The sequence below is a fragment of the Lycium ferocissimum genome, chromosome 3 (assembly GCF_029784015.1).
Source record: "Lycium ferocissimum isolate CSIRO_LF1 chromosome 3, AGI_CSIRO_Lferr_CH_V1, whole genome shotgun sequence".
Lineage (NCBI taxonomy): Eukaryota > Viridiplantae > Streptophyta > Magnoliopsida > Solanales > Solanaceae > Lycium > Lycium ferocissimum.
This window is the reverse complement of record NC_081344.1, coordinates 16,702,132-16,724,839: the sequence shown is the minus strand read 5'-3', so window position 1 is coordinate 16,724,839 and position 22,708 is coordinate 16,702,132. Positions and strand designations below refer to the sequence as shown.

General features: G+C 33.0%; 1 protein-coding gene across 1 annotated transcript; it reads right to left on the bottom strand.

The window, feature by feature from the left end:
* Window positions 1-2,758: 2,758 nt before the first annotated feature.
* Window positions 2,759-11,681, bottom strand: LOC132049905 (uncharacterized). The gene is made up of 6 exons (XM_059440879.1): window positions 11,310-11,681; window positions 5,479-5,678; window positions 4,376-4,516; window positions 4,192-4,272; window positions 3,169-3,293; window positions 2,759-3,053 (listed from the first exon to the last, which is right to left on the bottom strand). The coding sequence occupies exons 1-6, from the start codon at window positions 11,530-11,532 to the stop codon at window positions 3,005-3,007; spliced, it is 819 nt and encodes a 272-aa protein (XP_059296862.1). The 5' UTR covers window positions 11,533-11,681; the 3' UTR covers window positions 2,759-3,004.
* Window positions 11,682-22,708: the final 11,027 nt, after the last annotated feature.

Sequence of the window (22,708 nt, the reverse complement as noted above, 5' to 3'; positions counted from 1 at the left end):
CTTGATTATTTCGATCCCAACATCTTGGTCAAAGAATCAAGAAATAAAGGTTTTTTTCTATAGACATTTGGTGGGAAATTTATTATAAACCATGATTTTCTCACCTCATTTCCACCGAACCAGCTCATTGGGAAACCCATGGTGGGAAGCAGGTCCCCGTTGAGATGCTGGAAAAGTTCCTAATTTTCCGTGTGAAAATACTACTAATTTTCTCTTCTCACTGATTCAATCAAGATATCTGTAAGAATACCCATTGAACATTTTTCAAGGGAAATTTCGGTGAAAAAATAGTGATTTTAGTAGTGGGTATCAATCGACACTGCATCCCTTTGCTGGAAAATTATAATGTGTAAATAGCTAAATACTTTCTTTACGTATATATGCTATATGTTGAATTCTTTAAATTTTTTGTGTATTTATTTAAAAAATAAGAGTAACTCCCTTGTGAGATTAGGATAGACAAAGATCTCTTAAAGAGTCAGCTATCGACTTCTACGAAGAAGAAATCTTTAAATAAAAATAAATTAAAAAAAAAGATGTTTTGCAAGTTGCAAATACTAGCCCCAAGAGACTGCAATTGTATACTTATATCATTGACTGACATATGTATTCTTCTCATCTTCTTTGCTTATCTTCTTTGTTTTCTTTAATTTTTCAACATTTGAATATTGCTTATGTACCTAGCCTTGATCAATTAAAGTTGAGTGCTTTTATTCAATAATTCGGTTATCGAGACCTTTTGGACCAGTCTACGAAAATTTCACTTTACATCAACTCGTAATTGAAGGTATTCGAGCCAAAACCTTCATATACTTTCTTGTAGGCTTGTTTCTATACATACTTCTCTTCAATTCTCTAGAATGGCCGCATCCGGCTGATTTATAAAAATGTATCTTTTAAAGGTCGCTATTTAACATTCGTCCCTATTTTTAAAAGTTGTGCAAATATAATCCTTAAAAAATTATTCTTTCAGATAATATTAGACTAGTCCGGTCTAGTATTTGCTCATGTGTTTCTCAATCTTATAAACAAATTATTAGACCATCGTCTAACTTTTAAATAAACTATAAAACTTTAGATCATGATCTAATATTTCTCATACGATTTTCAATTTGCACAAAAGGGATCGTTAGATGACGGTCTAAAAGACCTATCAATTATAAGAAAAATGAATGAGGATCATTTTCTGAACAACTATCCAGAAGGAACAAATAGTAAAAAATTCTCGGTACACCCTCACTGTGTCCAGATATTCGATTTGAAGATTACTTAATTTGTTATTTGAAAACTCTGGATTATATGGGAAGTAAGCAACAGAAATGTGTTGTTTCATTTCTTTTTTTAGGGTAAAAATAATTGACAATCAAGCAAATGTTTGAAGGTTACAGGGTCTGGCCTCCACTTTATGACAACTTTTAAGCTCACCACAAGAAAATTCGTTATTTTCGATGGACCAATGTATCACAAAATTTAATTGGTAATGAATTTAAGACAGATTGACAACCGTCACAAATATGAGCATAAAAAAAAATTGTGAAGGATACAAAGCAACGAAAATTCTATCATTAAGTGTATGACCTGCTGGAACATGACACAATTCGTGATGGAATATTTCTGACCAAAAAAACCAGAACAAATTTTGTTTCCGTCACAAATTCATCATCTGGTTACAATCTTTGTGACAGAGCCCTTTAGTGTCAAACATATACTTAATTTCGGCTTTTTCGTTAGAAATTTTACTGATATATGCAAATTTATAAACTTAATTGTCATTATTAGAGAGTTTTCCATTTAATTACCTAACCCGACTATATTTATCAATTGTATACAAGTATCTACAACGACAAGCAGTTATTGGCGCTTTGGGCCTTACAAGCAATATAACCACAACAATTGATCATCTCATAATGAATGATCCTTTCATGATTTTGATGGTTGGAGATTTAACATATGCGGATCAATATATACCTTACAACTTGTGGTCAATGACCTTTATGTTATTCTTGTCAATTTCAAGATGCACCCGTCAGAGGGATATATCAACCTCGAGGGGACGATTGGGAGGTCATTTATTCTAGTCATATGGAGACTCCCATATATTTTTACATGGTTGTAATTAAGAAATTATTAAAAAGTTGCAACTCCATTTAAAGTTTCATTGACAACCACTAAAACGTTTTGAAGCTTTGAATTTGAAAATCGTAATTTGCAAAATTATTATTTATTCGGATTGAATGTTATTGCAAACGACTGAGAATATTCTTTGGAGTTTATATCTAAATTTTGAGTTAGTTCAGTGAAAATTAGAGTTAGTTTTCATTGGAATTTCATACTGAAACTCAAAAAGAAAAACACAAATAAGTTGCATGCTAACTATATGTAGGCTAATGTGTTTTGACCGAATTTGTATACAATAAAAAAAATTGTATCAGAGTTATATGCATGTGGCATATAAGTTGTATGTTTTGACCAGATTTTATACAACAAATATGCAAATCGTATATAAGTTGTATATTTTTACTGAATTCGCATATATCTGTGCATAAAAAAACTCACTACTTTTTGAAAACCCAAAAATCAAGCTAAAGCGCGTAAATATTATCCAATTTTTGAACTTATAAAGGAAAAAACTCTTTCATTCAACTTGTTTATATTGTAATCAAATAGGCACTGTAGTTTATGTTACAACCAGTATCATTAATCATTCAACATAGTTCATGAAAACTACAAGTGGAGCTACCTTTCTGAAGCCGTAAAATTAGAGCTCATAAAGAAAAAAGTTAAAACTATGATTGCCACAAAATCAAATACTTCATTTAGATAGTGCTAGCTTTACAAGAACATCCCATTTAGATAGTGCTAGCTTTACAAGAACATCCACTCTTTGATCTTACTCCTGGAGAACCCAGACCATTTGTTGAACTCGCGTAGATACAAAAATGTTAAGCAAACGCAAGGCAAGCAGGGTACGCGAAATTCGTCCATCAATTAGCACAAACTTCAGTTACACGACCCCAGAAGGAAGGCGCAAAACCAGCTGTCCTCCGAAAACACTGCAAAACATTTACAAAATGAGAAGGCTATGGTCAATAGAAGCATTTTGAAAAGCAAGCAAGGCATGGGATGCCCGTATTCAAGAAACAGATACAAATGTGAAGATTAGTCAACCTTTTAACATAGTAGTAACAGAAGTCTGCTAAGATGAATGTCTGAACAATTTCAGATATAAGAACCATTGAAGGCCATAGACCATGACCCAATGCTACTAGCAGATGGCCACGACTGTCCAAAACCTGTCATCAGGCCAAGAGAAAATCAGAAGGTTAGTAGAATTGAATAGCATGCATGCGAAAATTGATCTAAAAGTGACAATCTTCCTCAGTCTCTGATCATAAACTTAAGCCACTGAACAATATCCACATATACGAAATTTGTCCAGCCAGTTAAGAATCTCAAATTATACAACCTATCATAGTAGAAAAATACATTGTTCAACAAACTGAAGATGTTTCTAAAAGTCCATCAGTTCCATATAATGTAGTAAGTACTTGGTGCACAACCTGAATTTGCGCTAACTATTGGAAGTGATGCTGAGACAGGCATCATAAGGCACTAATCCAAATCTAGGACAAAGTAATAGTAACTAAAGCACCATATAATCTACGATCATTTTTTCATCAACTTAGAGCTTGTTTGGCCAAGCTTCTAGGAAGCCAAAAGAGCTTCCTTTTTTCTTTCAGAAAGCGCTTATTTTAGAAAAGCGAGGAGTTTGACAAAGCTTTTAGGGAAATAATAATTAGTGTTTTTGATTAGTAGCAGAAGTTGTTTTGCAGAAGCTAAAAAAAAGTAGTTTTTTCCCATTTGAACTTTTGGAACCTTGTCCAAGCACAAATTACTGCAAAATACTGATAAAAGTGTTGTTCGAATTGTTCAGCCACACACAAACTGCTATCTCCAAAAGTAATTTCTCAAAAAGTACTAAGAAAAAGCACTTTTCAAAATAAGTAGATTTTAGAAACTTGGCCAAATATGCTATAAGACTATTCAAACCATGCTAGTTTGAATCATTGAAGTAGAGCAGTAGAAACACTCAGCCAAATAAGATACTGCGTCTACACCAAATATGAAGAATGAAAAACTTGTCAATGAAAGTTATGTGATATGTGTCATTTTGACATTTGTAAATCAAACCTGGAGAACCCAATGAGCGCAGCTTAAGAACCTCGCAACACCCAACGCAAATACATAATGAGCTGTGAAAGGTTCAACTATCTGTAGACAATATGCCAATTACCAAGTAGGTTGTCAAAGCTTACAGGAAATTTTTTAAGAGGGCAAAATCTGCATGTTCATCAACAATGATCAGTAACTATACCTTAGTGTTCTGCATGACACGAAGTTGAGGAAGCACAGAAACTGCCTCCAAATAAACACAGAAAGCCCAGAAGATTCTATTGATGAAGTGATGTGATGTTGATGGATGAATTAGTAAGGCTAAGGCAGTACAAGGGATCACCTGGACAAAAGTGCGTTAAAAAATTACTTCTAAAAGAGAAGCCAGAGAAATACTCTATACAGCATGCAAAACAAAGAGTCATGCAACCAAAATCTAGAAACAAGAAAACAAAGAACACCAAATGATATCCATTTACTTATCTGAAGCTGAGGACTTAACATTCTCCAATGTCTATATAACTTTAAAAAGCCCTCGTATGAGCAGCTGAGACTACTCAGAATTCAAAGACAATTACTTTGTAACAAAATAATCTTGTCATGAAATGCTAAAGATATATTTTTTGACAATGCTAAAGATATATGGAACTGAAAGGAAGCTTCTACAGTTATACTGAAATAGAGATTTCTAGTCACTTTGCTCACGTACCATTACTAAAATTAAAAAAATATTCTCTAGTTTCCAAATGTTGGAGATCTTTCTTCTCGTTGATAAAGCCAAATACTTGAAATCAGTTTTTAGGATAAAGTAAACATTTGAGATCATTTCTAGTTGAAATTTTATATAACTTGCCATAAACTATAAATCATACAAAAGTGAGAATGAAATTCCTTCGTTGAACCTTCATATCTACTCAAATGCATTCTTATAAAGAGACTTCACTCTACAAATTTCATCATCTCACAAATCCACCTTTAGTACAAATCACTAGATAATTTGATCTTAAGGAGTTTTACAGAGAGGGATCAACCACACGTGGATCTTCTCTAATCAAATTCCTAGTTTTATCTATATTTTTCATTTGCCAGATACCAAGTAAAGTTGTAATTGAATTGAAATTATTATTCAACATCACCACAAATACTGTCTAGCTTCACTAGTACAGGTAAAAACGGTATGTGGTAGCTATAGACCAAAGATAATTTACATCAATGTATGTACTAAAGTTAGAAGACCTTCTATATGCCCCCTAGTCTAGACCTCGTATGAAACACATATAAAAGTGAGGTTGTTTGAAGACTTACCACATAATAAATTGCACAATTGTCTTTGTCCTCCATGTAACTTGATTTAAGATTAAATCGGATCATATAAATAACCCACAAGGTTGTAGCCAATGTAGCTAAATCAAGTAAGGTGTGTATATCATATTCCATGACAAAACTACAATACAGTCTGACAGCCAAAAACAGAGCAGTGAGCTCCTGGGATTTGAGTGAAAGTCCTGAAATAGTACAAATTAGAGTTACAAATGATCGGGGGGAACTGACAATGCAATCAAGAAATTCTAAGCATAGGAGTGACTCGGGATAAGATTGAGAAATAGACTCATATTGTATTTAGAAAAAGAACTCCAGTTTATAAGGATAGAAACAAGATAGAAGGAAAAATAACTCAAGAGATATAATTAATAGATCTACAGAAGAGGACAAGCAATTTTACTAAATTAACAATTAGATAAATGACCCTTCATCAAAAACAATTAGATAAATGACCCTAAAAAGGTTACAGTATTCTATCATACATACTACCACTGTTGCCTTTCATAACCCATCTCAATAGCACACTATTGATTTTCACCATGCTTGAATTATAAAAACTAAGTAATGCGATACACGACAAAGATATTGTGAAAAAAGCTTTGGCATCTGTGGAAGTTATTTTGAAAAGGAAAGAAGAAAAAATACTCTCACCATCAATGTCACCATAGATCAAAATGAAATCAGCCAAGATTTTGACCGGATACGAAATCACTGGTGCTTGATCTAGTGGTATTTTTATGGGGATTCTGTTTATCGCTGTAGGATTGGGTATAGGGGATATAACAAAAAGGTTTCCTCGGTCATAAAATTAAAAAAGAAAAAGCAGACAGGAACAGTTTGATTCTTTAGACAAGCAGGTTTTGGCTTCTTTCTTAGCACAACCTAATTCTCTTGTTGGCCTTGATACCATGAAATAAAATAGAGAAAAAGATGAGGTTATATACAGAGGCCAATTTAGCCTCATAAAAAGATTGATTGTGAATTGGAATTAGACAAGATTGTTGTGTCTAATGTAGAGAATCACATATCTAGGTTCAGTCATCCAAGAGAATGATATGAAACTAAAATACGATGGATAAATAGATGAGTGTTATGGGAGCTTTATGCAATAGGAAAACACCAAACGAAGTGGAAAGTAAATTTTAGAGAAGAGTTGTGACACCAACAATGTTATATGAATTAAATGTTGTGCTTCTAAGGACCAACAAATCCACAAAAAATGGATGTTGCAGAAATCAAATGTTAAGATGGAAAAGTGGTTATACAATATTGTTCAAGAATATAAATAATCATATTCGACAGGAGGACAATATCATACAAATGAAAAAGGTGAGAAGGTCGACTCAGATCATCTGGTTGTGTCCTTACGTAACATACTTAAGCAACAGTCCTTAGGGACGATATTATGATAGTTGAAGGTGATATAACGAGGTCCACGTAAAATCTCAGGGAGGAAAATTGTTTCAAAAAGCACACAGTCGAAATTAATGTGGATTTAGCTAAGAACATATTACAACGGAAGCAAAGGATCCAAATAGGAAATCCAACTAATTGAGATTACGGCTCAGTTGTTCTTGCTATCCTTACACAGATCTGGTCTTTTTATGCTGGTCCGTGTAAATATGAGATCCAGAGAAGCTCTAGTTTTAGAGAACTCTTAATTGGCCGTTAAGATATCAATCATTTAGTATTGAAGCGAATAAGCATGAGTAGAGGAAAATGTATCCAAAGGATTCATCTAGCCAACCCTAACTAGTTTGGGGTTGAGGCATAATTGATTGGTCGGTTGACCAATCAATGCCAAGTTGCATGATTAGATAAAGAAACTGAAGGCAAGTAAATACTGTTCAGGTACTTGTACTTCTTTTTTTTTTTTTAAAAAAAGGGAGTTTAGGAATCTCATCCTAATAGACTGTCGCTACCAAAGAGCCAGAAAACAAATGCTCAACCTCCTCTTCACCTGCATTGTGTTTATTTAAAAAGTATACAGACAATTTGTCTGAGAAAAATCAATCAATCATTTCCCCACCATCTATTCTAATACCACGAGATGCCAGACTGCCAGAGGGCTGAGGCAGTCTCCAATACTCCTTATGGCTAATGCAAATGATTCATGACTTAGCTACTGCAGCCAACCACCAAAAGTGCCCAATACTTTAAGGAAAAAACATGAACAAAAAAGTTAATGCAGGTATAGCGATAAGAATCAGGTTACTTGAAAGAAAAACAAGAAAATAATGCGGAAACGAAAAATCAAAGATTAAAGACTAGAAAAATAGGATAGGCGAAATGAATTCTCCAAAGTAATGACTAAATTGATTGTAGTAGACCTAATTAGAGTATTAGGGCGAATCATGATTACAGCAGATTCAATTCAAGAACTTAGATGAAGTGATCTAGACCCTAATTGAATAATTAAAAACAATAATTCGTGTAAGACTAATTACAATCTCACTAATTACAATCTTCAGTTCATCGAGTATGTACCATAGAAATCAAGCAAAGAATTATCTTACCTCTTAGAAGAATCGATCTTGTAAGGTTGTAAGATAAATCTCAAGCAACTAATACAGAAAGGGGTAAAGAAAAAACTCTCAATAATATTAACGATATTGTTGTCCAACAGAATAAAATCCGCCCATATATATAGGGGGGAAATCGTGCACCCCTCCCCTAAAATCCTACTTTTATGGAAATAATAAATCTAACTAGGAAAGTTTAAATTAGAAAACGTTAAACTAGGACAAGAAGTAAAAATAAATGTCACACTTTTTCCCAAAACTAGAAAAGTGGGACTTTGGCATGCTTTCCGGCCCTTTTTGGACGTGTGATTCAGCCAATCTTGGGCTTGCTTTTCAGCACTTTTCAGCATGCAAATCAGCTCATTTTGGGCACCAATCTTCCTCCTTTTGGACTTGGACTTGGACCATCAAATATGTGTAGCACTTAGCCCACTCATCGGCACAATTCTTCCACGATAAGCACATTCTTGATGTCTTATTGAAGCTCATCAACCTTATCTTGATCTTGTGTTGTCTTTGCCATGCCCACTGGAATACTTTATTAATAGAACTAAATTGGATTTTCCAGTATTATTCCCTATGGCATCTAGATGAGAATTTTGTTACGCTCATATAAATAAGTAAGTAAAAAAAAATTCTATTGGAATGATGTTGTCCACATGCTTTATAAGGGTGTATCTATACATGCTAGGCTTACTTGGGTTAAGTGAACGCATGTTAGTATCTTTTTTTTTTTTTTTTCATTGTTGCGACGAGTTGGCTGAGTGCTACACATATTTCATATTCCAAGTCCAAGCCCAAGCGAAGGAAGATTGGAGCTCACATGGAACCCCAAATGAGTTGATTTGCATGCCAAGCCCAAGATGGGCTGAATACTTCTTTCCTTTTTTTCTGGGTAGTTTTGGAAAGAAGTGTCACATTATCTTTTACTTGTTTTCCTAGTTTAAAATTTTCTAGTTAGATTTTATTATTTCTATAAAAGTAGGATTCGAATTCATGCTATTCGGGAGAGGTGCACGATTTTTCCCCTATATAGAGGGGTGGATTTTGTTCTTTTTTGACAACATTATTAATATTATTGAGAGTTCTTTTCTTTACACCTTGTGTATAGATTACTTGGGATATACTCCCTCCGGTCCACTTTACCTGTCGCATTTTTGTTTTACACGTCTCTTAAGAAACTATGTGTTTTGACTCTTATACCCTTATTTGATATCTTTGATCATTTAGAATGTTAATCCCTCTTCAATAAATACTCTCTCCAATAAATAAAAAGTCTGTTGATTAGTCATAGTAGTAATGGACGTGAGTTAATCTAAGCAATTACAATATGGAGTATGTGTACGTGCTCTTTACTTAGGTTTTCTATGCTAATTAGTCAATGTTTATGACTCCCTCCGATCCACTTTACTTGTCATCCTTACTAAAAATAGAGGGTCCAAAATAGTTGTCATTTTAGAAAACCAAAATATAATTAAGTATATTTTTCCCATTATGCCCTTAGTAATAATTATTCTTGGAAGTAATAAACATTGACTAATTAGCATAGAAAACCTAAGTGAAGAGCACGTACACATACTCCAATATTGTGATTGCTTAGATTAACTCACATATATTACTAATATGACCAATCAATAAAGTTTTTTTGATGAAGGACTAATCAATAAAGTTTTTATTGAAGAGAGATTAACATTTTGAATGATTAAAGATATTAAATAAGGGTATAAGAGTCAAAACACACAGTTTCTTAAGGGACTTGTAAAACAAAAATGCGACAAGTAAACTGGACCGCAGGGAATACTTCCATGAATAATTATTACTAAGGGCAAAATCGAAAAAATGTACTTAATTATATCTTGGTTTTCTAAAATGACAACTATTTTGGACCTTCTATTTTTAGTAAGGACGACAAGTAAAGTGGACCGGAGGTAGCATCTTATAACCTTACAAGAACGATTCTTTTAAGAGATAAAATAATTTTTTGCTCAATATCTACGGTTTTTACTCGATAATTTGAAGAAGGTAATTAGTCTTAGTACTAATTATTGTATTTAATTAATCAGTTAGGGGTCAAGATCAATTCAGTCTTCAGCTAAGTTCTTGAATTGAAAGTAACCATGATTAACCCTAATCCGCTAATTAGGTTTTTATTACAATCACTTAGAGTTCTTACTCGTTACCTTTGAATTTTGGGAATTTATTTCTCGAACTTCGTCTATCTTATTTTTCTAGTCTTTAGTCTTTGTATTTATCGTTTCCCAACTATTTTTTCTTGTTTTCTTTCAAGTAACCCGATTCTTATCATATACGAAACATGCCTTTCTATATAATCCAACTAAGGCACTGGTAGAATAGATTCAGCAGTCACATTCATTGCATAAAGATTCCACAAAATCAGTATAATCCATTCTAAATTTCAACACAAGTGGAAAAATCAATCTGATACATAGTCGAGAAAACAGATCTCTTACAGTTCCTTAAAACAAGCACCAAATTTTGATATACGAGCATGCAATACATATGCAAAATACAATGGTGGAATTGTTACCAGCACAGGTTTTTCAAATTGGACAAAAAAGTGGCCATCTATTTTTAGTATACCAGACAAGTAAAAATGGACGGAAGGAGTAAAAGCTAAAAGCCATAAGTTAAAAATACCCAACTTTTGACTTTTAGCTTAATTTGTACTTTTTTGGACTAAAAGTAGGTGCATACAAACACTTTTTATCTTTCCCAAATAGTGGCGGAGCTAGGATTTTTACAAGGGGGTTCAAAAATATAAAGAAGTAAACACACGAAGAAGCCAAGGAGCACAACATGTACTACATACATAAAAAATAATTTTAACCTTGTATATACAGTGTATTTTTTCGTCGAAGGGGTTTCGGATGAACCCTCAGCCCAACCTAGCTCCGCCCCTGTTCCCAAACACCACAGAAAGTAAAAAAAGAGCTTAAAAGCTATTTTTACGAAAAAGCACTTAAAAATAAGCCAATCCAAACACCCTCAATATAAAACAGATCTCTTAAAATTCCTTTAAAAAGCAACTATTTTTTCTGCTTCCCATTGTTTGACAATAATCAATGAATATGCTAGTAATCATGATTAGTCCTAATCCGCTAATTAGGTTTACTACAATCAATTAGGGTTCTTAGTCATTACTTTTGAGATTTGGGAATTTATTTGTCGAATTTCGCCTGTCTTATTTTTCTAGTCTTTAATCAAAAAAAACGTAGCACACAAAAAAAAAAAAAAACACAATGGTTGGTAATGGTGGGGATTGTAACTTACCAGCACAAGTTTTTTCTTTCATGAGTTTATAAATAAGGACAGAGATTCCAATGGCGTGAACAGCCTCGGCAGCTACAAAAAGGTTGTCGTGATCGTGTACAATGGCACGCAGCAGTACTAACGCCGCCATGCCAGCAACCACTGCCAGGAAAGCCTTTACTTTTGGGGGTTGCCGTCGAACCCATGTTGATATGGCGTGGATCGGTCTCCGAGGAGCCTTCATACTGTGCTAATTGGGAAAGAAATCGATGATCAATTGAAAGCGTTCGGATACGTTGATGAATATATACACTCCAAGGAATCTCTGTGTCTTTGTAACTTAGTACCTTTTTTGTAACAAAAACTTGTTTTGTTTTTTGCAAGGACTGGGACCCTTACCCACTGTTTGGATGGTCGTTTTCCGTGGTTCATTATTGTAATGTTTTATGTGAAATTATGTTTATTTTCATTATTTTTAAAGGTATGTTGTATGGTGTTATAAATTCGTTGTAATTTCGTGATTATATAATTATGAAAAAGTTTGATTTTTGTAATCACGAATTTAATGGTTTTTGCGTGGTTAGGTGTTACATTTTCCCTATTATACCTCACCACACCCCACCCCACTCACGTCCACCACACCCCTGTCAACCCCCGCCCTCTGACCCCCACAACCCACCACCTACTTATTTATTAAAGTTTCAATTTTATCTTTTATCTTAGTTTTATTAATATATATGAATTAGTTTGTAATTACGGATTAAAGGTATTTTAGTAAATTTACATGAGGTACCATACATTCAAATCAAATAATAAAAATGTTATTAAATCACAACAAACAATACAGTCCATTCAAATATTGTATGCATTAATACAGTATAATATAATAGCATACTGTACATTATCAAACCATGGGTAACGACAATCTAAACGGAGGCTAAATGGAATTCTTATTCAAAACGAAATACATGAAGAAATTGAACGAATTGCCTTTCAAATTCTTTAGTTTTTGCTCTTCAAATGGGTTGGTCTTAAATTTTTGCCGGTACAGCGTAAGTTCTTTAAGGGGGCGGGGCACAACTTATGAAATGTTATGATGTGAAAATATTATAAAATTATGTTTCGTAAAAACATTGTTTGTTATGAGGGACAAAAATTAAAGACCAACACAAAATAAGGACATAAGTGTCAATGACCCAACAATATTTCAAAGTCAAATTGAGATCAATTTTGAAAAATTGAAATTAGAAGTTAGAAGAGAAAACACTACTTATTTCGTATAATTAGCTGGGATGAGCATGAAGTTTGGTGAACTATTCGTTTCTGTTTAGTCACACAATCTAACAAGTTTAGGTGGATTATATTAACCGTCTTATCTCTAACAAACATATTACCTCTTTGGTTAACTAAGGTCTCATTCTCAATATCAATTAGATTTTTTCTTTTTGCTTTTTTTTTTCTTCTCCGAATAGGTGAGTCATAACTACCGGCCTAGCTTTTACAATGTGCAAATGAACCATAGAAGATGTTGCGAGCTCCCTTTTTTGGACAAGTCCCAGGCATACGTGGACGCGCTGCACTATGCGGCGATCGCGTAGAAGAACCAGGTGGTAAGGCACCACGATCGTGTGAAAGTGGCCGTTATTTCAGAATTAGGGTGCTTGGGTGCAGAGGTCCCAATCGCAAGGACCAGAGCTGAAACCAAAAACTGTATACTTTAGAAATATAGCATTACACGTGACACGGAGAGGAGTAGACACGTGGCAGACGAGATTGAACAATCATTGGCATGTTCTTTGATTGAATCCGAAGAGAACGATTTCATGCGGACCCGGGGTGAATGTTACGAAGCAACTGTCATGGGTCATTTATGAGCATCAGATATTACGCAACCGGTCCAGATATAGTGCTAAACGTTACAATTCTGTAATTAAGTAGCATTTATTGGTTATTAATACTCATTATTAAGTAGGATTTACAGCTTGATGCTTGTGATTATCACCCATAAAAGGAGCTTAAACTCAATGTAATGGATGTCCTTTTTCTGGCATAACAATCTATACTCACAGTTATAAGCAAAATTTTAGTTCTTTTTGTTATTCTTATTGAATCGAGTTTACAAAGTTCTTCAAGGCTAAGAATTCAACCGGAGTGATTTTTAACGAAGGATTTCCTCCGAGCTCATACGGCCCAGGCTAATTTTATTATATTCTTGCATTATAATTATTTGATTTTGTTACTTGTTACTTACTACTTATTCCTAACAAATCAATTCACGTATTCTTTAAACCATTAACAAATTTAGCTGTACCTTTGTTTAGGTAAACAGTTTGGCGCCCACCGTGGGGCTAAGGATAATTGTGATATTGTTTTGTTGTTCTAGTTACATTACTAATCACCCGCAATTCTGTGAAATCAGGTAATACGAGATTATCACTGGAAATCAAGTTGACGGTGTGTTGAACAATACAAATGCACAGGAGATAGATCCGGCGACAGGAGAAGTCAGGGCAAGAAATAATGAGCCCATGATTTCCCTTCAGGGATCTATGCACACAGAGAACGATTTGACTCCTAATGATAATGATGATGTGGAAAGTGAAGTGAGAGTCACTGAATCAGGATTGACAAAGATCTTTGATATGCTGGAAAAGTAACAGAAGGTGATTGCTGATCTGCAAACTAGAAAAAGCGGTGTTGGTGTAGATCTGATAAACACAGTTGTGTATCAGGGAGAAGGTAGTGGCAATGGTTCCAGCAATAATGGTGGCATCGAAAGTCATGTAGTACCTAAAAGCTCTGTCCAGTCGGCTAGAAATAATAAAAAAAGAATTGAATAGTCGATTGTACCGGAATGAAAAGGAGTTGAAGGCGTTTGATTCACGAATAGGGTCAAATCCGGGTGCACCACCGGTATTAAAGGGACCCAATTCAAAGAGAGATATACAATTGTTCATTCCCACCAAATGCAACACCTAAATTAATGCCAAAGAGGTTTAAAATATTGGATCTACCCAAATATGATGGAACCACATACCCTTAAGAGCCCGTGACCTCATACACTTGTGTTGTTATGGACAATGACATGCAATCAGACGAAATTGAATCGGTTTTACTCAAGAAATTCGGTGGAACATTGTCCAAAGGGGCAATGACATGGTACTCTCTACTTCCGGAGCATTCGATCAATTCTTTTGAAATGCTTGCAAATGCTTTTATCAAGGCACATTCATGAAGCTGGCCGAGAATAGTTATGGTTGAGATCATGACTCAACATATTTTGCAACCGTGTGGTCTTTCTTTGAAGAAAGATTCTAACAATTTTGTAAGAAGATGATACTGCTTGTATAGCTCAATTGAAGGGAGAATACATCAAAGGAGACAGAACAAAGAACATTTCATCAGAGTTTTTTTTCACACGTGATCTTCAACAGAATGGTAAGATAGATGTTCAGAAGACCCGTTCGAGTGATATTCTTACAAATTTGTTCACCAAGGCATTACCAATATCAACCTTTTAAAAGCTGAGATACAAGCTGGAAATCTGTCGACTCCGCCATATCAAATGGTGTTTTTCTCAGGGGCAGTAAAATATGCGCTGCACTCTTTTTTCCTTAATCAAGGTTTTGTCCCAATTGGTTTTTTCTGGTAAGGTTTTTAATGAGACAGCACTCAAAACGTATTATAAGATGTGTGTACTCTTTTTCCTTCACTAGGCTTTTTCCCACTGGGTTTTTCCTAGTAAAGTTTTAACGAGACACGTTATCTACGGACATTCAAGGGGGAGTGTTGTGAAGTCATTGTATTCATTAATTGAAGTGAATGCCCTTTAGATATACACATGTATGTTATTAATACTTATCTAATATATCTTAATAATAGTCTCACAAAGAGATGTAACATTCGGTGGTTTCATACCCTATAGAAGAGATATTCCTCATCCTTTTATGAACACAAAAGAAATAAATAGATAAATAAATAAAGGTGTTCTCTCCCATATCTCTTGTCTATATATCTTATTTTATATTATTTCGTTCGCTCTCAATTGACAACATTTATAGAGTATTAGAATTGTAAAAAAAAAAAATAATAGCGAAACTGCGAGAGATGCCCCCCAGAAGCTGGCCATGCAAAGCTTTCTAGCTACTAGATTTTCCCAAACAGATAATTAAGTCTTTTAAATATTGGTAAATTTTATTTTGGTCTTTGTGATATTCAATTAAGCAAAATTAATTTTCAAAATTAATTAAAACATGCACTTTTGGTTCATTTGTTCGTAATCTTCACAAATTTTACGGATTATAAATTGTTAAATCATTTAATTACTCTTGTATATATGTTAAGTTTAAACTGTTATTCCATATTTAAGGATTGTTATTCCATATTTAAAGGTAATCTAGTTCGTAAAACAATTCGAATATAACATGTTCCCTACGTAAATAACCAAAATCACATACTTTAATTTATGGTATTGAGGGTATTTAAATGTACTAGTTCTCTGAGACACAATCATTTTCAACCAACTCAAGCCACATTAAATACTTTTTTCTAAAATAATTACATGGCAAAAAATGATATATAGAACTATCCAATTGCTATATCTAGGCAAAGACTAGAAACTGATGAACAATGCTATTTAAATTGAGAGAACTTCTCATTTCTCGGCATACATATAAGCAGGCAGTTGAACCAAAAACACATAATTAAGAGGAAATCAATGGCAAAGTTAAATGTTTTCTTGTGCTTCATTGTTTTGTTATCTTTCTCAAGTTTTTGTCAGGTAAAATATCAGTAGTGAATTCACTAGCTGTTTGAATTATGAATAGTATTCTCACTCTCCCACGAAAATAAGATCCCACCACTCATAAAAATATATATATATATATATGTACGGACTCTCCCATAGATACGTACATATATATATATATATATGTACGGATATATACATATATATGCACATACACATATATATATATACGTGTATATATATATATATACATATATGTATATATAAATATATATATATATATATATATATATATATATATATATATATATATATATATGTATGTATGTATGTATGTGTATATGTATGTGTATACGGACCATACAAGTGCACGTTGAGTTTCATACTAAAATTTGGTTAAGATATGCCATATTCCACCAAATATATAAATGGAACTTAACCATACATATCCTCCTATTATATCTTCCAAATCGTTTACACTAACAATCCATCCTTTCAAGAAAAGTGTAATTTAGTAAACAACCAAATATGATACTCAGGCTAAGGGTCAAGTTGGTAATTTTTCTTACATTTCCCCCTTCCGTAGGCTAGGTATCATATACGCATATATTTATTATTTTTGGAATAATATTTTTTTGTTTACATAACAAACACAAGAAAATAAACAAGAAAATCACTTGTCTTTAAAAAAAAAACATTTTTCAAGAAAATATTTTCATTTTCTGTGAAAAATATTTTTCTTCATAGCAAACACACCCTTGATGAATAAAATAATTCCTTTGGATGCATGGAGGGAGCTAAGTGGTGGTGTGTGGCAGATGAATGGGTACATGAAAAGATACTTGATGCCTTCTTGGATAAAGCATGTAAAAGGGGCTATTGTATGGATCTAAAACCTGGAAAACCTTGTTAATTGCCTGCTACCATTCGAAGCCATGCTTCCTATGTTCTTAACCTTATCTATACGAGAAAGAATAAGTGTCTTCCTCATTTGGCCATCCGTGTAGGAACTGATCCTTGTAAGTTTTTCTCTCTTAACTTCAAATGATCTTAAATTGAGTTGGCTGGCTAACACTTGCCACTTGATTAGTGTGGTGATCTAGAAATTAAATTTATACCATGTTTAACTTAGTTTTTGAGAAGTCAAAAGTGTTTTTTTTTTTCTTTTCAAAAAGTGAGTATTTTAGAAAGTTAGGTGTTTCCGATAAAAACATGAGAAAGATAGCAAAATAATGAAGCACAAGAATACATTTTCAAAAAATCAATAGTGCTTATTTAGTCTGGCTTTTAGAAGGAAAAAAAAAGTGTTTTTGATCAGTAATCAGCAGTTAAAGAAAGTAATTGGTCGCCAAAGTTTCTTTTGGAACAATGGCGAAGCCAAAGATACTTTTTTTACACTTTTGATTTTAAAAAATATATATATTTCAAAATAAGCTAATTTTGAAGACAAAGTGTGTTCGAGATCGGAGTTTATTTAAAGATATAACTTCAAACTTAATTTGTGTACTACATTTTAAGATCTTTCATACACAAACATGCATCTATGTATGTGTGGGTTGATCAATTAAAACCACACATATCAATTTCCCTATTCCCATACCTTCATATCAATTTCCTTTTTAAAAAATAAATAAGAACGTTCAAAATGGCTTGATTTGATTAAACGAGAAAAAAAATAAGAGACAGGATAATTCAGCTTTTATAGAAACTAGTATCGATATTTTAGTCTTTAATTATTAGTACTTCACCTAATGTCAAGTAGAATTTGCGACTTCACGTACTACTTTCTTGTCCTTTGTCCTAATGTATATTTGGACCTTATTATCATCTCTTTTATTTTGTTACAACTTTAGTTTAATTAAAAACTTTTTGCAATTTAAAGCACCTAATATGTTCCCAAAATCTCATTCTCCTGCCTTAATAAATATGACTTAGTCAATAATTGTAGTGATGTGTTTAAAATTTTAAATCACGCATACTTATTTGGTTTACGTCTATTTGATGATCTTACAGCTTATGGAGATTGCAAGTATCCACCCAAGATTCCAAGGGGTAACTCATGAAGCATATATAGCTGAATAAGAACATTCTTCCTAGCAAGTCTATGTATCAATCATTAGCAAATATGTAATAAATGCTCTTCCATTTTAGTTTATTTAAGAATATATTTTAGATAAAGCAGCAGACTCTTTATCCGAATTTCATAGTTAAAATTTTACATATGAAGGACTTTCATTGATATTTCATATTTTCTTTACGTATGTCACAAATGAGAGAGAATAAAAAGAGTGAAAATTAGAGCCGTTAAAATGGGCTTGGCCCGTGAGGTCAAACGATTAATACTTTTGTGATGTCCATTACTAATTACTCTATGTCCTTTTGAACATCATCGATTTTACCTTAATTGATCACGTCACAGGAAAAATATTTATATTTATTTCCATTTCACAGAAGGCGACTAATTCTTTTTCGACAAATACAATTTTAAAAATCAAAGTTCTCAATTTATTTTAAGAAAAACCCATTCTTCCAATTCATTTGATCGATAAGTCAAATGGACTCAAATTAATTCATAATTTTTTGACTCCGATCGCTTGAACACAATACTATGCATGTAAACGATTAATTCAAGCATGACATTTACCGTATTGATTTTCAACTTTGGGAAGAGGAAGTGATTATAGAAATCAAACCTAGAACCCCATGGAGCAGGTTCCATTATAATCACTCATTTGACAGGCAATTTTGTATTTGATCAAACTAAGGTTGACGTTTGGTTTGATTGTTCATCTTCGTATCAATGTGGTTTATCCGCAACTTTTAAATTCATACACAATTTTAGTTTTCTATATATTTCAATCAGTTTTTATGATATTATATTAATATAAAGAATACTAATATAAGCAAAACACAAAATATCTTTTATTTTCAGAATAAATAAAATTGCTATAGTAAATAAAAATTAGTATTTAACTTTTCGGATTTTGCAACTGAAGATCTCAAAAAGAACTTAAAAAAGAATATTGTCTACATTAGTTAAAACTTAAAAGTACACAATTAAGAAGGGAACGAGAGCGTAAAAAGTTATCTGTCTAAACCCGTGGCAGAAGTGCTATACTAAAAACTCTATATGCTAATCTTTATTTGTAAATTAAATAGCTGGACTAAGTCTAATTTTTGCCTTTGTTTGATTCTATAGTATCAAAATTGAGGACTGATCCATTACTTTTGTCAAGTTATTCAGAAGATGTACTTGTAACTTAAATATTCATGGCAAATATTAACACACAAATATTAACAGCAATATTTGGTTGAAAGGAAGGTTGATGTTGATATCCACCTATTAAACTTGGTACAAAGTTTTTGTGTAACATTGTATGTTCTCCTTTTATTCATTTTTTCTTATAATCTGATTATGGTGAACATTTTCTTTTCTGAAAGGATCGAACGTTTTCTATACTTTGACTGTAGGCCTCTTTTTTTTTCTTTTTTTTTTTCTTTTTTTTTGGTTTAACTACTATAGGCATTTGATTATTGTGCCATCATGGCTACATCTATTTATCTCACTTGCTAACTTATGGCAGTTGGCCAAAAGGCCACTTTGAAAACTTATTTTGTCAAAAGGCCATAAGTTTCAAAAAAATGGTGGAACACCATTTATGACGTCGAATGTTGACAAGATTTTGTATCAAATTCTAACCCCAAAGTCTTAAAAACTACACTTTGGCCCCCAACCCCCAACATTTTATTTACCCCAAAAAAAATATATATATATATATATATATTTCCCTCCAAAAGCTCCCGATTTATTCACTTTTCAGATCCCGTTTCCGGCGAAAGTTCCGGCTTTCATCAAAAAATCAGTCCCCAGCAACTTAGTATGGCGTCAATTGCAGTCATAGACTATAGTCGTAGTCTATTAAAGATTTATTATGACATCGATTGCAGTCATAGACCATAGCCGTAGTCTATTATAGATTTATTATGACATCGATTGCAGAATAAATTATAGTAGTTGGTGATTACATGGGTGAATGGGAGGAGACCTAAAAATGTTGGAATTAGATTTCTATGAGCAAGGTGACAGGATGATCCTGATAGTGATGACGAAGAGTGTACGGACAAAAAAATAATAATAAAAAAAAAAATCACAAACCCCAAACCCTAAATTGCACAAATCTAAGGGAACGTGGATAGGTATCCCATAAATCGACTATCATCAATAGCTAACAGTTATCATTTAGGCTCGACTTCACGCATGGTCAATACTTTTCTACATGTTATGTATAGACCAAGGATAATATTTGTCTAAAAAGCCGTAAGTAAATAAAATAAAATAAATAAAAGGAACTACTTAAATATTATTATAGCTCTTTAATACACCATATGAGAGTCTCCATCCATTGAACACATGATTAAAAGAGTTTTAGGATAAGTAATGGTACTTAAAAGGCCAATATTTGTCTAAATAGCCATAAATAAATTAAAAAAAAGGACATACCGCTATTTAAACATTATAATAACACTTTCATACATCATGTGAGAGTCCTCATCCATTAAACACATGATCAAAAGATTTTTAGGACAAGTAATGGTACTTAAAAGGTCAATATTTGTCTAAAAAGCAGTGTTTTAAAAGGCGAGGGCGTAAGGCGGGGCATTTTACGTCTGCCTCAGTGAGGCGTAAGCCCCGAGGCATGGGGCATGAGCCCCATGGGGTTTTAATTTTTAGTATTTTATAAAATGATATAATTATAATAAATACTATTAAATAGGTGAAATAGCGTAAAAATTGAAGAAAACTATAAATAAGTGATATATATATATGTTTCACCCCACACAAAAACTAATTAGAACAATCTATTATATGCTACTTACAGGTACAAGTGACTGCTCGTTACTTTTTTGAGATAGTAGAAGACAAGATAAATAATTGGAAAAGAACATATATTAGACATTCTAGCAATAAAAAAAAGGTCTTGACTTTTAAATTTAATGTTTCGGCCTTTTTTAAAACATTTGGGTAATTACATGTTGACTTTTTGAGAATTTGGGCATTATATTAAGGACTTATTTAACAAATTTCATTTTAGTTTGAAGAAGTTTTCTGGGCTTACGTCCCAACACGCCCCAACAATAAAACTCGCCTCCAAAAACGCACCGGCGTACGCCCCCGAATTTTGGGCGTACGTCTGGAACTTTTCGCCCCGGGGCATTTTGTTCGCCCCGCCTTAGGGTCGCTTTCCAAGGAGCTCCGAGCATGCCTTTTAAAACACTGCTAAAAAGAGCCATAAATAAATAAACTAACATAAAATAAAAAAAGGAAATACCACTATTTAAACATTATAATAATACTTTAATAAATCATATGAGAGTCGTCATCCATTGAACACATGATCAAAATAGTTATAGGACAAGTAATGATAATTAAAAGGCTAATATTTATCTAAAAAGGCCACAAATAAATAAAATAAAATAAAATGCCACTGTTTAAACATTATAATAACACTTTAATACATCATATGAGAGTCCCCATTTATTGAACACATGATCAAATGAGTTTTAGGACAAGTAATACTCAAAAGGCCAATATTTGTCTAAAAAAAGCCATAAATTAATAAAATAAAATAAAAAGAGGACATACCACCATTTAAATATTATAAAAACACTTTATAAATCATATGAGACTCCCCATTCATTGAACACAATGTCAAAAAAAATTAGGACAAGTAATGATACTTAAAAGGCCAATATTTGTCTAAAAGACCATATATAAATAAAAATAAAATAAATAAAAAGACTTGATACTATTTAAACATTATGATAACACTTTAATACATCATATGAGAGTCTTCATCCATTGAACACGTGATCAAAGAGTTTTAGGACAAGTAATGGTAATCATGCTCTTGCTATCTAATTAGTCTGACAACAAGTTATTGTTATCAAAGCACAACCTTATTCTAAGGATAACCATTACCTGTGGTTAAACTCTTTCGATTATGTGTCTAATAGATGGAGACTCTCATATGATATATTAAAGTGTTATTATAATTTTTAAATAGTATGACGGATTTTTATTTATTTTATTTTATTTATTTATGGTTTTTAAGACAAATATTGGCCTTTTAAGTACCATTACTTGTCCTAAAACTATTTTGATCATGTGTTCAATGGATGGGGACTCTCTTATGATATATTAAAGTGTTATTATAATGTTACACCTTGAAAAATTTCCGTTAACGTACAGTGAATAAGCTGACGAAGGGCACGACGTATACGATGTTTGACAAGTAAGAAATAGTCCTTAATGGTCCTAATTAAGATTTTCAAAGACATCCGAGGTAAGAAAGGAAAATTGTTAAGGAAAACAAGTTATAAGCTGTGTGTCGGGCAAGAATTTCGAGTATTGAAATAATGAGAGTTTAGAGACGTCTTGGAGAAGAGTTATAACGACCCCTAGATTGTTAATGAAGTGCTAACCAAGTGTTAAGAGGGTCCCATAAGGATCGGAGATCAAACGAAGTGATGAAATAAGATTCAGTGGACTGATGGGTTATACGGCCGTATAATGTTATACGGACCGTATAATGGACCGTAGAACCATCACGGTTGGTCCCTCCTTTGGTCAGATTTTACGGTCGCTTATACGGACCGTATAAATTTATACGGC